The sequence below is a fragment of the Tenrec ecaudatus genome, chromosome 11 (genome assembly GCF_050624435.1).
Source record: "Tenrec ecaudatus isolate mTenEca1 chromosome 11, mTenEca1.hap1, whole genome shotgun sequence".
In the NCBI taxonomy this organism is placed as follows: Eukaryota; Metazoa; Chordata; class Mammalia; order Afrosoricida; family Tenrecidae; genus Tenrec; species Tenrec ecaudatus.
The window spans coordinates 107,034,334-107,052,258 of NC_134540.1; the positions used below are offsets into that span (position 1 = coordinate 107,034,334).

At 43.6% G+C, this 17,925-nt stretch overlaps 1 protein-coding gene across 1 annotated transcript in view; it reads right to left on the reverse strand.

Annotated features, from left to right (window-relative positions):
• IPO5 (importin 5) overlaps positions 1-13,093 on the reverse strand; it is a 40,055-nt gene extending 26,962 nt beyond the window's left edge. Inside the window, exons 1-3 of the mRNA XM_075563478.1 lie at positions 12,939-13,093; positions 4,176-4,256; positions 2,403-2,595 (exon numbers count right to left, since the gene is read on the reverse strand). Coding sequence (XP_075419593.1) covers positions 2,403-2,595; positions 4,176-4,256; positions 12,939-13,028 — 364 coding nt within the window. The 5' untranslated portion in view covers positions 13,029-13,093. The remainder of the gene's footprint in view (positions 1-2,402; positions 2,596-4,175; positions 4,257-12,938) is intronic.
• Positions 13,094-17,925: the final 4,832 nt, after the last annotated feature.

The following is a 17,925-nucleotide window of genomic DNA, read 5'->3' on the forward strand; positions in this document are numbered from 1 at the left end:
CAATTCACCCTTACACATTTGGCTACACCAGAGCATGTACACAGGTACAGATAAGAGCTGGAAACACAGGGAATCCAGGACAGATAAACTGCTCAGGACCAATGAGCGTAGTGATACCCGGAAGGTAAAGGAAAGGTAGGGGGAGAAAGGGGGAACCAATCACAAGGATCTATATAGAACCCTCTTCCTAGGGGATGGAGAACAGAAAAGTAGGTAAAGGGAGACATTGGTCAGTGTTAAGACATGAAAAAATAAGGAGCTGATACTAAAGGCTCAAGTAGAAAGCAAATGTTTTGAGAATGAAGGCTTGACACAATGGATGGATGGATGGTGATAAGAGTTGTACGAACCCCCAATAAGATCACTAAAAAATAAATTTAAAAGCCCTAAATAGTTATTATATAGAAACAACAACAACAACAAAAAACCCCACTACCACTGAGTTGACCCGATGTTAAGGTTTTCCAGACACCAAATCTGTTTTTGGAGTGGTTGGTGGGGGAACCATGACCATGCAGTCAGCAGTGTGACACTTAGCTCACATTAGCAGTGGTTATTTCTGAGGAGTAGCATTTGGAAAGAAGGCAATTAGCTTTAACAAGCTTTTGGTAAGTTGAATCTTTAATATGTATTATTATTACATTAAGTAGGCTTGGTGGGATAGTGGTTAAGTGTTGGCTGCAAACCACAAGGCAAGTAGTTCAAACGAGGTACAGTCCCCCAAACCTCCAAGGGCAGTTCAACCCTGTACTACAGGGTCACTTTGAGTAGGAATCAACTTGATGGCAGCGAGTTTGGTTTTGTGCGTGTCTATGTTATACTACAATTTAAAAACTGGGCAGATATCATATTTAGCAGCAGGATCTTGGAACTAGGGTAATTATGAGCTTGACTCAGAAAACACGAGAGCAGAAATTCCAGAACCCAGAAAGCGTGCTCACACACTGCAGTTCTTAAGTGCTTCAGGATGTCAACTGTGTTAATATTATGACAAGGTTTTAAAAGGAAGAATTTATGATACTTTTTAATAATGGGGAGTAATAAAAAAAAATCTGTGACCAATTAAGAGACTCACTTGGTTTTACCATCAAAGAATTTAAATCGTAAAATTAAAATGAGTTATATACCTTTTCTTTTTAAAATTTCCAAATTTTGTTCACCTAATGTGAAATGACAAGCACACTGTTTAGATAACGTTACACATACATTATCAAGATTATGAATCTTGGAAGGAAACTGGTGCTGTAAAAAATCCTACGGAGAACACTGAAGAATTCTGGAAATGTTTACATTATTAACTGACTTTGAGGGCAGTGAGACCACTTACAAAAACTTCACCTCGGAAACAAAATGCGTTAGGTATTAAGAGTACCTTCAAAATTAATAATTACAGTGGATTTGAACTCATTTATTTAAAATTAAAAAAAATTAACGCATCACACAGGATTGGTACTAGGAAAAATGATCAGCTGGCTGAACGGAACAAGAACTTCAGTACTAACAGATGAGACTTTCAACAGTGATGAGATACTCTCACAATCACAATACTAATATTCTTTACTGTGACCACAAAGGATTTTTACTAGAGTTTCAAAGCGGTTGAAAAGTTCTGTCCTCATTCTTGGACTCCTATGCTTCAGTCATGGCTGAAGGGAGCAAGGGTACAGTGCTTGATGCGTACATAGTAAACATGCACAGGCGGTTTTGACTGGATAGAAAATAGGCAGCCATGCTGTGTTCCAGGATGGTGGCTGGCTGCACCTCCACAACTCTGCATTGGCCACCACTGGCCCCCGCTGCCTGTCTTCCACACAGGTCACAGTCACGAGATCTGGATGCAACACATGTTCCACACTGGCCAGGGATGAAGTACACTGAACCAATTCTAAGTCCTGGTTTTAGGCAAACCACCAAATTAGTTCTCTATTTGGACATTTTGAAGACCAATAGGTGAATATGACCCCCGACATAATCACCTATAATTTCTCTGACTCTTAAGTGCATTTTTAACAGAATGATACTATTAATAATTATTTTCCTAAAATGATAAAAGATACCAAGTTGAGGAGGGTGCAGGCGAAAGGAAGGGCCTCCTCAGTTTCTTTTGTGATGAAATGACACACTTGCATAAAGGAAAACAACTCTTCACTGCCATGAATCAATCCTAGACCCCTGTGTTAACAACACATTCTTTACAGGGATAGAAATCCTTCATCTTTTTCCCCCAGATGCGATAGTTTATTGTGCCAGCCTGGCCGATAAACACAAGTAGGATTAATTGAAGGGCGGAGGGATAAATGGCTCGGTGAGCCTCGCCAGGCTGGCACAATAAACTATCGCACCAGAGCAGCTGGTGGTTTCGAACAGCTGACACCGTGGCTGGCTGTCACTTGCAAACATACCTATTAAATTCCTGGCAAGCTCAGCAGCAATATCACAAATTTTCTTCCTCATGCTAGATTGTGTTTCCATCTGAATAATTATGAGAAGTTCACTCTTGATGGCATTCTGAACATCTGGAGGAAGAGCTGGATAGACTTCATCAAACGCAGAAGACAAAAGACGTCTCAAGAGAACGGCAGCCATTTGTCTAGCCTAGAAAGAGAGAGCACTGTTAGTCACCGGGTGTCTGATAAGCGGAAAAATCTCCAACAAACTAGAGGCACTGGGCCCTCGATTAACAAATTAAAAAGGGGTAAGACAGTCACTATTTTTTCAAGATCGGAGTGTGTCTACTGCATATAGTCCCTTCAAGCACAGCACGCTTGGTTTCTGGATGTGCAAAACCACTAGTTTAGCTCTCAAAGAGAAACCCTTACCCAAGCAGTAACAGTGGTCTCTACTTTAATGATTTTACTGTGGGGAAAATTTTCCCAATGCAAAGGGAAACCTTCCAGGACGTGCATGTTCCCTACCTAAACTTAGGCTTCCGACCTGACCTCTTTTACTTACAAGGAGTCAAAAGCATTGCCACAAAATCGCAAAAACCTTCACACCAAAGAAAAAGTGTCAAATTGCGGCACTACTATTTCTTGACATACATTTTACCTTTTCAATGCCTTCGTGTTCCAATGTTTATTGAGTATTTATTGGGAACAAAACTAAGTCTTAAAGTGCAAGATTAAGACTATAGGGCAGAAGGGGTAAGGTTTCCCAATGATATTCTAGGACAGCCCTTGGTACCTTTGAAGAACAAGCAGGTGCATTGTTGTGATGGAAATATTTCCTCTGCACACCTTTCATGACCCTTTTCTCACCAATACAGTATTCAATGTTCTTAAAATTTGTTCCTAAATAACCCCATATCCTTCAAGATAAACCCCCAAGCATCTGAAAAGACAATCTTCTGAGCCTGGAACTCTGCCTTGAACTGAACATTTAATCATTATTCTCAATAAGTGAGGCGAAACTCTCTGCATTGGAGTCTGATGGAACTTCATTTCAGAACGGCAGATGCTAACTTTACACGGTTGACTCTGTTATCACAGAAGGCTTGCTCCTCGAGCTCCAAAAGCAATGTTTCCTAAAGTCTCTGACACCTCTTCCAAAGTAAACAAGATATTTAATAAGTACACTCAATATTTATGAGAACATTATTTTATGAAGAGCAAAATATTAGCTGCTAAATGCATAGAAAGGCAGTGAGAAATTAGAAAACCATAGAAAAACAAGGCTAGAAAGCATGAGTAAAATCACCTTTTTACAAAATTTGGACCTAATCCTTAAAATCCCAATCTGGTACAGGAATTAGGTACAAAAAACATGACTATAAAAGAATTCTAGGAAGGGAAAAAAACTTTGTTCTTAAACATATGTTTAGCACACACTCTTGACTACCTAGAGCGTTTAAAAAAGACAGGCACAAGCATTTCTCTCAGAAATACTTGGCAGCACATTGAAACACTGAATGAATTAAATTCCCTCATTTAGAATTATCTCAAAGGGGGAAAAGACATTTAAAAATAGCGTAGAGATCACATAGGCTTGATAACTTTTTATATAATTCCTAAAACCATTAACATTTATCAACCCTGAGCCTGTCATTTCAGATTGCAATAAAAGAATTCTCACGTTCTTAACACAGAGTACTACTTCCCAACAATGGTAAGCAGGCGCCAGTAAGACTACCGAGCAGTAACCAGCTTGCTTCGTTTAGACCAGTAATAAAGCAGTACCTCCTCAGCAGCGGTTGTGTCTCTGATGGCTTGTAAGAGAAACGTGATCTTTGACTGACCTGGGATATTCTCATAGGTTTCCTACAGGAAAAAGAAACACAGTAAGGGCTAGATATACTTTCAGAAAACATCACGAGCAAGCCAAGTGGGAAGGGCCCAGGCATTTAATCTAGCAGGCATGGTATTCACCATTTCGTCTGTGACAACATCAGACAGGTCAGGAAAGATTGTTCCACAGGTTTCTCAACAAGCTCCTTCCTACATTTATCTGATGTGTGCGCATGTATTCCCAACCTATACTCTGCATTAGATCATGAAACACAGGGTGTGAGAGGCCCCCCAAAATTGTCAAAAGTGACAGGGTCTATCATACTGGAAAGTGCCATGCTCACTTAAATATCTTCTTACATTAAAGAATTCAAAGGAATACAACTTAGAAGAACTTAAGTGAAGCCAGCAAAGAGGATAAAAGCAATTATTTCAAGTAGGGATTATCCGATATCACCTCAAAAGTTTGTGCAAGAATGATAAGTGAATGGGATTTTTCTCATGAACTTTTAGAAGTCCCTCCATAAATCAGTATGATCAGGAGAACATTGTCCAGAAAGTTTTCTACATGGACTAGACAAGGTTTTCTGACTTGGGACATGGCGTTCCTTCTCTGCGGTTGTTGCGTGCCACCAAGATGATTCCGAATACATGAAAGGAGAGCAAATTACTGAGTAATAAAAGCAGGATGCTGAACCGGAGTTTTGTCTTGACCACTGCAGTAAAGTTGGAATAGACCTACATCAGTAAAAGGTGGGTGGCATTATAACAACAACAAGAAAACGACAAGTTAAGGCTCTGAACCAGGAGACACCGCTAAGAGGTGTAGTTACCCGTTCAGGCTCCTGCTGTTGGAGACTGGATTATTGCCAGCATCCCAAGTGGAGTAACATGCCACCTTTAAGGAGGACAGGGCTGTTTCTGCCTCTGCAGGGCAAGAGTGGTTTTTGTTATGTAACAGACAAGCAGCAGCCATTGTTTTCTAAGAGGGCGACTTACTTTCCTAGCAGGATTTCAATTGTTTAGGTACATGGCACTTTATAAACTCAGTCACTAAACTGGGGAAAGACTAGTTCCAAGCCCTGAACAAAAGGTAACTAAAGAAGCAGACTCGAGTGTGTTGTACCAGTGGCAGTATGTTTACTGTGAAAAAGGTATCAATTAAGTACAGTTTTAATTATTTAGCATTTAGTAAATATTCCATTCATCTACTCCTAGATAATATATTAATTCCTTAGCAGCATAAATTCAGTTTGCCTGGTCTGTTCCCTGTGTAAAGTAAAAAGAGCCCATGTTGAACCCACATCTCCTTTGTCTTTTATTAAATGCTATCCTTGAGATACTGATAGAAGTTAAATGACTTGTCCAAGGTCACAGATAATAAACGATAAAATTATATTTCTTATATATCTCAATCTGTGAAAGAACAAAATCTGGAGCAGAGGAATATCCACAATCTCTGACAATCTCAAACAAAAAGCATACAAGATCTTAGTAATTTTAAAAAAAGTAACTTTAGACTTCTAAAAGTTTACCCAAAGTTTAAAAACTTTTACAATGTATTCACCAAAAAAAGAAAAGCAAAAAAAAAAAAAAAAGCGTATAGTTCCCTGTATTTAGTCTTTAGTACACTGTAGATACTATAAATGTTTCAACATTTAAATGTCCAGGGAGCTGATCAAGTTTTTAAAAGAATCTCTTTACTTGGTTATCACTCCCCCAAAAAACAAAACCACCAGCTGCTCCACAGGACAAAGAAACTGTCTGCTCCCCTGGAGATTTATAGCTTCGAATCACTCTACAGTCTCATTGGGCGGGAATTCCCACTTGAATATAGAGAGATTCAAGAATAGATTTGATGTACTTGTAGATAGAATGACAGCAAGGTAGTCCTATCAGATAAAAACAAAGCAAAAGGTCATTAAAAGATAAGGAAAAAAGGTTAACAGGCTGTAAAATTTGCTTTTGACTATGGAGTAGTTAGAATAAATTAAAGAAATGATCTTTACAGAGGGCAGCTTAAAAAGTCAAAGATACTCTAAGCTCAAGTGAATTAAAGAAATGATAGAGATTTCAAAGAACAGCTTAAGTCAGAAGTATTATGACATGCACACAGATCTAGAGTAAGGAAACCAAAAGGGAAGAACACAGCCATCAAACTAACACTGAAAACAAGGGCTATGTGGTCAAAATATTAAACGAGTGCATAGCGCGGCTTGATAGGACTGAACTATGGAATGGTATATCTGGATTAGGTCTTAATTGGTTTGAAAGAAAAAAATCCATTCAAATACAAAATTAGGACAGTTCTACTAACAAAAATAGAACCTAGTGCTTGTTTTTTAAGAAAGATGCAGGAAACATCAAAAGAAGATGGAAAGAATACAGGATCGGTGGATCAAAATGAACTGGTTGCTAGTGAACCATTCTGCATTAATCCAGAATGGACTATATATGTAAAAAACGGTCCAGCTGCACTGAAGGCTTTGGTATAAAATAAGGACCCAGGTATGACAGAACACCAATTGAAATATTTCAACAAACTGAACTGCTGACTCGTCCATGCCAAGAAATTTTGAAGACAGCTACCTGGCTAACTGGGGGAAATGTGACCATTTCAAAGAAAGTTGAGCCAACACAACTTAGAAATTATCGAACAATGTCATCACTAACGGCTGCAGGTGAGTTTTCACTGACGATAATGAAATGGTTGCAGCAGTCCCTTGACAGGGAGCTGCCAGAATGCAAGCTGGATTCAGAAGAGGAAGTGGAACAAGGGCTATCTACTGACATGAGGTGGATCTTGGCTAAAAGCACAGACTACCAGAAGATGTTCACTTATGTTTTGACGACACTGCAAAGGCATTTGCCTGTGTGGGTGATAAGAACTTTTGGAGAACTTTGTCAAGATTGAGATTTCTGACATACTTCGCTGTGCTCATGAAACCTGTCCACAGATCAAGAGGCAGTAGTTAGAGTCTGCTGCAAAAAGCTTCCTCCAAGTGTTCAAAGCAAAGATGTATTCCAAAGCTGGAGGGTGAATAAGGAAAACACAGAGCTGATGCCTTTGAATTATTGTGTTGGCAAAGAATATTGAAAATAGCATGGATTGCCAGAAGAACCAAAAAGCTTGTCTTGGAAGAAACATGTACCAGAATGCTCCGTAGAAATGAGGGTGGCCTCACTTTCCTTGGGGTTGTTTTCTCAGGAGGGACCAAGCACTCCCTGGAGAAGGGCATTCTGCTTTGTGTAAGTTCAGCAAAATAAAGCACAAGACCTTCAATGAGATGAATAATGTGGCTAATAATGGGCTCAAACATATGAGGATACTTGCAAGTTCAGTAGTTTGAACCTACTAGCAGCTCTTAGGAAGATGAGGCTCTCTGCTCTTGCAGATTCATGGCTTGGGAAACTCACAAGGGCAGCTCTACCTGTCCTACAGGGTTAAGTCAGCATCACATGGATGGCAGTGAGCTAATGAGTATGTTAGTGTATACATGGTGTCCCTATGGGTTGGAACCAACTCAATGGTACTTCACACACCAACATACTTCCAAGGGTTGTGCAAATTGTTCTGTGCTTAGCTACCAACTAAAAGGTGGGCAGTTTGAATGCACCCTGTAGTGCCATGGAAGCCCAGGTCATGTTTTCAGCTTACTGCAACCCTACATGTTACAGTAGAAGTTTGGGCTTGAGTAGAATTGGTTCATGGGGCTTGGGGTTATATTCTGTATGGAAGCAGATTGCCAGGCCTCTCTTCCATAGTGCTGTTGGTGGATCCACCCTTTAGGCTACAAGTTCAAATCATTGCATTATTCAGAGGCCTACTCCAAAAGACTTTGTTAGTTGCCTTTTGGTCAATTCACACTCCTGGTAGCACTTTGTATGCAAAGCTGAGCTGCTCCGTATTGTCTTCAATGACCGTGGGCTTGCGGGGGGCTGTTTCTTGAAGTGCTACTGGACAGATTTCAACTGTCAACCTAGTGGTTGAGATCAAGACCTTACACATTTGTGCACCCAAGGACTCCTATGAAACTGCTATGTGTCGCTAATCAAGAGTTGCTCTAGGATGAGAGAAATGATCAGGTTTCCAAGGTTGTAAATCTCTAGGGAAGCAGACTGCTATACCCTTCTCCTGTGGAACAGCTGATGTTTAAACTGCTGCATTTTATCATTGTGATACTAAGCTTACTTTCTGTGAAATTAAAGCCGCCACTGAAAAGGTTATGGGATGTAGTTTTATCCTGATACATACAGGGGTGGCCACAAGTCAGAATGGACTCAAAGGCAGGGGGTTTTGGTAACCTTTCCCAGCTGCGCCCACCTGGTTGACACAGCTATACTACGCTCATTCTAGTAGACACCGAAAAACATCAAGTCAATTATTAAATTCCTTTCCATAATGCATCAGAAGCCAATGGGAGGATTTCATAGGAATGACATCTGATTCCTGCGAGAGGATTATCTCTAATATGTTCCACTGTGGTGATCCAGAGATAGTATTACATCCATATTACAACACAGCACTAGTCAAGGAGAAAGTTTTGGCAAAAAGATCAGAGATTTAAAATCGAAAGTGTAACCTTTTCTTAGCATACAGAGGTCTAGAAAGGCTGCCTTCACCTTTGGAGCTTTAGTACCTAGGTGCACTGTACCAGGAGGCACAGTAAACACAATTAAAATGTTAATCCCATTTCATTTCACGGGTTCTCTGCCCAAGGAGGTGCCCACCCCTGCGGCTAAATACTAAGTTAATAAACAAAAGGTGGAAGCTGGAACCCACCAGTTGCTCTACTGGAGAGAGACAGGTCAGCCTGCTTCCAGAAAGACTGCAGTCTTAGAACGGCCTTTTCTACAGGGCTGAACCTGACAGTGGCAAGAGTGTGTCGCTTTGGTTTTATTCTTGCCCACAAGGGAGAAAAATGGCTACACACACACACACACACACAAAATTAAAAAAAGGAGAGGAGAGAAAAATGGCAATATGCATTCATTTCATTCAGTCTCTTAATAGTTTGAGGCCACGATTGTAGCCACTGTGTCAGTCCATCTTGAAGAGGGCCTTCCTCTTTTTTGCTGCCCCTCCACTGACCATGGGCGGGTCTCGCCTCATAACCCGTCCAATGCATGCACGACAGTCTCGCCATCCTTGCCCCTAAGGAGAATTCTGGCTATACTTCTTGCAAGACCGATGTTTGTTCTTCTGGCAGTCTGTGGTACTTTCTACATTCTTCACCAACAAAAGTTCAAATGCATCAATTTTTCTTCATCCTTCCTTACTCAACCTGCACATGCATACAAGGCAAATGAAAATACCATAGCTCAGGGTCATGGGTACCTTAGTCCTCAATGCAACATCCTTGCTTTTCAACACTTTAAAGAGATCTTGTACAGCAGACAATGAACATGTTGTCCGATCTGATGCTTCCATGAGCTTTGATTGTGGACTGCTATCTTTTCTCCATTTATCAGGTTACCTATAGGTCCACTTGTGAGATTATTTGTTTTCTTCACATTGAGTTGTAGTCCATACTGAAGGCTGCAACCCCTGATCTTCATTAGCAAGTGCATGAAGTCCCCTCCTTCCTTTCAGCAATTAAAGTCTCTCATCTGCATATCACAGGTTAATAAGCTTTCTTCCAATTCTGATGCCCCATTCTCCATATAATGGAGCTTCTCTGAGTATTTGGTCAGCACACATATTGATACTGATTAAGTATGGTGAGATGCTACAACCCTGACAAACACCTTTCCTGAACCATAAATATTTCCTTGTTTGCAGAACTGTCTTCTGATCCATGTGCAAATTCCCCATGAGCACAATGACATGTTCAGGAATACCCATTCATTTCCAGGCTATCCAAAGTTATGATCCATACAGTTAAATGCTTTGGGGATAGTCAATACAACATAAGTAAACATCTTTCTGGTATTCTCTGCTTTCACCCACAATCCATCTGATGTCAGCAATGATATCCCTTTTGTTCTACATCCTTCTCTGAATCCACCTGGACCTCTGGCAGTTTCCTGTCAATGTACTGCTGCAATCGCCAGATGATCTTCAATTAATTTTGCTGGTATGTGATATCAGTGATATTATTCTATAATTTGGCATTGTTGTTCATCTTTCTTTGGAATGGGTCCAAATATGGATCACTTTTAGTCAGTTGGTCAAGATGTTGTCCCCCAAATGTCCCTGCATAGACAGACGAGTGCTTCAAGTGCTTCATCAGCTATGTTCAAACATTTCAGTGAGCATTCTATCAACTCCTGAAGGCTTGCTTTTGGCTAATGCTTTCCTATCTGCTACACTGGACTGTACTATTCAATTTTACTTTGACTACCTAGGCAGGCTTATTTCAAAAACAAGAATGTATGTGTGTTGAGGTATCTTTTGGTGAATTCATTTCTTTTTCTTTTCTTTAGAAACTTTATTTACAGAACCACTTAGTGCAATATTTTTCTAATGGTATTTCCATAAATGAACTATGATTTTAACTTGAGAAATAATCATTGTCACTACTGAAGACAAACCATGAAAGTCACGCTGTCTTTGTGCCAGAGAGCCTTCCACCATCATTTATTCACCTTGGGACCAATTAAGAAAAGTCTTTCAGAGTACTTATTTTACACTCTTATGTTGTCACAATATACTACGGGAAGATGTAACACCAGTGTTTTCCCTAAGAACAGAAAGGCTTAGAGAATAACAGGACTTACTTCCAATTGATCATTATGAGAAAATGTTGCTTATTAGGCCCAAAGTGACACAAGTGAAAAGAGATTTATCACAGGCACCAATAGAAGCTCCTGCTAAACCAGACACCGGTACTTATTGTAAGAGAAGAGATTCCCCACTAGGCTAACAATAGAGAGTTAAGCAAGTGGAGGGAGGAGGGTGAAGTAAACTAGTATACGAATTATAATGCTGTTGTTTTTAACACATGGACATTCCTATTAGGAACAACAACTTATTTGGGTGAAAAATCATCTTTTACACTAGCAGGCACAAATAGGCATGTTGTATCCACTGACAGGAGTGCAAACTGACGAAACTAACTGATGAAACACTAGGCACAGGAAGTCACTGGGTTACAACCCAGTTTCATTCCTCCACCTCTAAATACCTTCTTATGAAGAAGCCAGGGCAGTTAAGTACAATTCATAGGAAACCACAGTTTAGCCAAACCAATACTTTTCTATGCAGAATACATTAAGGAAACATTGAAACACCTTTCTTTACATAGTAACAAAGTTTTGATGACTATTACAAATATTTATTATGAACCACTGTATGTACCTCAAAATGTTAATAGGGCTATATTGTGGCTGATTCCTTACTATTGTACATGCATTATATGTATAATAAACAAATACAGTTCTTAAGATAAAATTACCAATAGTTCTTTAAAGTGCTCTTTCATACTTAGCCAAATCCCTCAGTTATCTCACATAAGGCTGGTGAACCTATATGTAAAAAATATATTTTTTTGTTCTGTAAAAGTACCTAGCTGAACATCTGAATTAAAATCTCCAATCATAAGGTTGGCAAAGAACTGAACATACAATCCTGCTGGTGGGTAGGTTCAATAAGGCACTTAAGATAAAAACGAAAACAGTTCCTGCCTTTTTAAAAAGTATTTCTGAAACCCTGGTCTTAGCCCAAATAATGTAACATTAACGTACCTCCTATTGAACAAGAGTCGTGTCTTACTGCTACTTGGCCAAGTGAACTTACAGATCTATTTGAAATTGTCTCTAAATTTATACTTTATTTCATGAGTCGGAATCCACCTGATGGCACGCATTTGGTTTCGTGTTTCTACAGTCACAGCTCCGCATTCTGGAGGCCAATAGTCAGAAAGGGTTTTAACGAAAGACTCAAGGTGAATGAATGAAACGGAAAACTTAAGCCTAAGGTCTTGGCCCAGTTAAACAAGGCGAGTCCCAGTACATTCCATTTATAATGAAATGTATAAATGAGACCAGAAATCTCTAGAGGCTGGAGAAAATTTTTCTAAAGAGCAGAGTAAGGTGAGAGTCCTTTTCAAAGAAACCCTAAAGGCAACTTCTTAAAATTGGGGGTGGGGAAACTCGGCTTCGCATACTCGTTGGGAACTAAAAATAAAAGAGAAATAAGTGGAAATCAGGGGAGAAGGCACGACACGTTTCCGAAGGAGGGGAAGGCGGTATGGGAGATGAGTGATGGGGCAGCAGCAGGGTGACGGTCAGGCAGCGGCTCGGGCGGGGCGGAGGCTGCCAGGGCGGGGGGACGGATCACCCGGCCAGAAAGCGGGAAAGGGGCGAAGGATGAGCCCCGGAACGCGAGGGGAGGGGACGGACCAAGTTGGGGACTTGGGGGCCGGTCCTCCGGCACACGGCCCTCGACGCCGCCCGGGTCCCGTGTCCAGGCGCGGGCAGCGTGTCCGGAGCGGCCGCACGTGTGCGGGACGCCGAGGACGGGGCAACTGGCGCCGAGGCGGAGAGGGCGGGCGCCGCCGCTGCCAGCGCCGGAAGGGCCCCGGGGCTCGGCCGGGGGCCGCGGGCCCGCCGGCTCGCACGTGGGCTGCACGGCTGCCGCCCGGCCGGCCCGGCCTGTGTCCGCCTCGGAGGGGCCGAGGCCCGCCGGAGCCGGCGGCAGGGGGAGGAGGGTCGGCGCGCCGGCGGGGGCCCGGAGAGCGGGGCGCCGGGGGCGGGGGCCACGAGCACCATTACCTCTGCCTGTTTCCGGACCACATTGTCGGGGCTGAGCAGGTTTCCCAGGAGCAGATAGAACTGTTGCTGCTCCGCCGCGGCCGCCGCCATTGCGCTAGGCGTGAGAGAGAAGGAGGGAGGGGAGACAGGAGCCGTGAGGCGCGCTGGCGGGCCGGCGGGGAGGGGCGGGGGCGGGCCCAGCGCGGACCGGCACCAGCGGCCGCTGGGGCGGGAGGCGGGGCTATCGGGAGAGGGCGGGGCAAAGGGAGAGGGGGAGGGCGGGGCGGGGACTCGCAACCTCTTACCCCGCCGTGGCCGCCAGCGCCAGCTCCTTATTGGGTCTGGGCGCCGAGGGCGGGGCGGAGCCGCCTCCTCGGGGGCCACGCGGATTGGCCACGCACCCTGCGGTGCCGTCTTGTGCGGCGCGCGCGGCTGGCCGCCCGGCTCCGGTCGGGTGGGGCTGGCCGAGGACTTCGCACTCGGACCGCCGCCGGGCTGGGCTCTCGGGGGCCGCTGGAGGGAGTCGGCGGGCCGGCCCGGCCGCGGCGGGGGGCGTGGGAGGCCCGGCGGAGGAGGAGGAGCCCGTTCGTGAGCGCGGGAGATTTCGGCGCCGCAGGCTGGCCCTCTCTCCTGCCGCCCTCCCTTCCCCGCCACTGAGCCGTCCCTCGGTCCCCGGGCCCCCTAGTCTCCAATGAAAGAGCCCCCTTGAAGCCCACTTTCCACCGAAATTCCACTCCCAGCTCCCAGAGAGCCCCCTCAATCTGTCAGACCCTTCGCCTTTCCCCTCGAGGGTGACTGGAGCTACCCCTTCCCCTGTCGCACTCACCAGTGACTCACGCCTGGGGCAGTTCCGGAAGAGGGGTTACTCAGCTCGGGGCTCTCCCGCCGGACCCCCTCCCTCCCCTGCCCTCCCCTCTCCCGCCTGTAGCTGTCCCCAAGGTCCGCGTAGCACAAACGCCCCACCCCCACCCCATGGTCTGTGATTCAATCCCCTACGTGATTCATCCCCTGAAACCCTTGTCTTTGCGTCCACTTCTCTCAATGGTGCTGGAGGAGGAGTCGAGAGACACGCTCCCCTCCCGGAAAGCCGTCCAAACTATGCCACCCAGTCAAGGCTTGCTCTTAGCGACGCCCTGCGGGTTTCCGAGACTGTGTAACTGCTCACGGGTGTAGAAAGCCGCCTTTCTCCCTCGAAGCAGGTGGTGGTTTCGAACGGCCCGCCTTGCAGAACCACTGCATCACCAGGGCTGATTTTGTTTGTAGGGCTAATTTCTCAATCAGTGTTTATGGAATCCCACCTATATCAAGGGGCCCAGAGACCTTATTTCATGTCCAGTACTGAATAAAGCATAGGTAATGCTCCTCATCTTTAGAGGCAAATCAGCCTTTACAACCGGGACTGCTAAAAGTTGAGAGGGCTGTTTTCAAGTCCACGGGCACGCCTGTTGCGTCCCTACTGTGTGTGTCCCTTTGCACTGGGCTAGAGGGCCAGTGGAAGAAAACGGTCTGTTCCTTTTCTTGCCTGGGGCACAACTTCATTCCTGTTGAGGAGGTTCCACACTGGGTGAGCAGGCAATAAAACCCAAAACACAAACTCGTTGCCAAAAGTCAATTCTGACTCTTGGCTAGAACTGCCCTGTGGGCAGTCTTTCCACCCGCAGAGCAGATTGGCTGGTGGTTTCCAGTTGTTAACCTTCAGGTCAGCAACCCCAAACACCCACTACCCCAGCAGGTTGTTATTAGGTGGCCTTGAGTCGTTTCAGGCTCATAGTGACCAAAACAATGCCCAGTTCTGGTGCTGGGCCGTCCTCACTGTAGTTCTATTGTTTAGGTTCATTGTTGCAGCCGCTGTGTTAGTCCATCTCGTTAAGAGTCTGCTTCCTCCTCGCTCTGCTTTACCAAACATGATGTCCTTCGCCAGGGACTGGTCTCTCTTGCTCTTTGACTCCAAGGAGCATTCTGGCTGTACCTCTTTTAAGATACTTGTTTGGCCTTTTGGCAGATTATGGTATTGTCAATATTCTTTACCAGCACCACCATTCAAATGCATTGAGTCTTTTCCGGCCTTCCTTATAATAAATACTGAAGGCAATGGTGGTTGTGATAGTTACGTTTTTGTGCCAACATGGCACCTGTAAGAAGTTATGGGTGGAGCCTGCCAATCAGGTCAAAGCTTGACCATCTCCTTGGAGGCCACCACCCCCTAATCTGCCTTCACCATTTTGCTGTGTGTGGGGGGGAACTCAGACCTGCCAGAGGCCTGGAGGTCTGTTCACTGATGTTGAATCTACACACTGCACCCACCAGCCTGTGATCTTCCTGCATCGTGCATCATGGCATGGGGCTTCGTGACTCTGAAGGAGGATTTAGAACTAGGATCAGCCTTAAGGACTTGGTCTGGATTGGGCTGGGATTTTTGCTTGCTATAGAATTACAAGCTTGTTATAAAGCTCTCTCTTCCATATAGGTGAGTGTCTCTGGATTTGTTTTTCTGGTCAACCTGGCCTAACACAGTGGTGTTATAAATGTCCAACTTTCCCATGCATATGAGGAGGTTGAAAGTACCATGGCTTGGGTCAGGCCGTGTCCTCAAAGTAACCTCCTTGTTTTTAAGTACTCTAACTCACTAACAATGACTTCGTGTGGATAGTGACTCTATAGGACGGGGTAGAACTGCCCCAGTGATTTTCCAAGACTGTGGCTCGTGATGGGAGTAAAAAGCCCTGTCTGTCCGCCCTTGAAGCAGCTGGTGGTTTCTAACTGCTGACCTTGCAGTTAGCAGCCCAAAGTGAAGCTACTCCTTCAACACTCACCATGGAGAATGGAATTTCCGATTGGCAATTATGTAGCTCTGTCCTTTGAAAGTCTACTTGAAACATTGGCTTTGGGGTGAGTTATTTTTAACTGGTTGTGCATTAAGATCATCAGTGTCACTGTGTCCAGAATCTCTGGGCTGAGGCCATGGACTCCTCATGAGACTGTGATGAAGAGTTTTAAAAAGTGTTTTAATTCATTTGTAGAGAAAATTCCCTTAGGTAATTCCAACGGTGACAATGATAAGGGTTCTCTACAGGAGGGCTTCAGACCTATCTTCTTGGGGCCAGGTTTATGTTGTTGTTTTAGGGACAATGTATCATTCTTAGGTTACATTGTTATTACCTCAAAGAAGACAGTTTTATACATTGATACTGGGTGGGCTTATTTGTTTGTTTATTTCCTTGGATATTTTTCTTTTTGTCAGCCATGGAATGTCTATTCTGTTTCCAGAGTTAGTGGACAGCATTGCTTCATCACTCAAGGTTATTAAGAGTTTGGGAATGGCATACTAAAATAACCATTTTTGATGGCTAGATTGACAGTAAAATTAGATAAATTGCCTAGAGGCTTGCTCAGGGTAAGGCCTGATCTCCGGTTAATTTTAAACACTCACAGTGGCATGTTTTAATTGGAAGGACGATATAGTTTATGCGTGTCTGTTTAATAATTATTAAATAATATATATTCTAACACAAGCTTGAAGATTTGTCAAAATAAGGAATTTCGTTTTTGACAAGCCAAAGTATAAAATTAAGGCTATTTCAGATGAGAAATGAAACAAGTTCTCATTAATGATGACATAAATTGCTCAAATATATTAGATCACAGTCCAGCCTTATTTTGACATTGCAAATAGCCAATCAAAGGGAAGGAAACTATTTTTGAAGGCAATAAGCAAAAAGGTGTCCACGTCTGAGAGAACCTCCCGCCAGCACGGCGTGGAAGCAGACGTCCTGACGACGGATGCCAGATCTGGTGTCCACTTAAGTGCCAGTACCAGATCTACTGTACTTTGAGCATACTTGCCATTTTGGAGAGTTTATTATACTTAGAAACTCATTTCCCTTGGAGAGAAATCTGTTTGCTTTATAAGACTATTGTTTTTCCCTAAGGAAATCGCTCAGATATTGTATAAAGAGAGCCCGTGGGAATATAGACATCTTTGAAAGATATCATGTACTGGAATATAAAGGACCTTCAGCTTGAGTGGTTTGGGATCCATCATCTCTTATGAGTGGTATGACCTTAAGCAAGCACTTAATATTTCTGAACCTCAACTTCTCCTCTATAAAATTGAAATAACAATTGACATTATGTAATATCATAAGTGTTAATATGTTGATCATAAGCTTTCTAATATTAAATTATTATAAATGAACATGCAAAACCCACTGCTGTTGAGTCAATCCAGATGCATAGCAATCCTATAGAACAGAGTAGGACTGCCCCTAAGGGCTTGCCAAACCCTCTAGATATTTACAGAAGCAGAAAGCCTCATCTTCCTCCAGAGGTGTGGCTGGTGGATTTGAACTTCTGACCGACATGTAGCACATTATATCATAGTGCCGCTCACTACTCATGAGCTGCTATTGCTTTGGCAGATTAACTGTATTGGTAGCTCCTGAAATATTTTCATTCCACATTTGCTTATAATCCACTATAACCCATGGTGGGGGTGGGGGTGGGGGGAAAGAATGGGAAAATGGAACACTAAATTTCATGAACTCCAGGTCGTTTTGAGAGTTTTGATGCGTGTCAGAAGATACCACCAAAGTTTGACCATCACTATTTGTAATACTCCATGAGGCAAGGATTTCTTAGCAAAAGAACAGCTGGATCTCTTTCTGCCACTCTTGGATTTAAAGGCTTCCATGTTGATGGGAGTGGTATGGAAGTGGGAGGAGGTTGCAGAAATTGTTGTTAGGAGTCATTGAGTCAGTTCCGACTCATTGCAGCCCTCTGTACAACACAATGAACCACCTCCCAGTCCTGCACCACCCTCACAATTGCTCTTAGGTTTTAGCCCACTTAGCAGCCACTGTCAGTCCATCTGATCAAAGGTCTTCCTCTGTCTTGAAAGAAGTACAACCAGAATTCTCCTTAGAAGCAAGGATGATGAGACTTTGTATCACATACTTTGGACATGTTACCAGGATAGACCAGTCCCTGGAAAAGGATATCATGCTTAGAG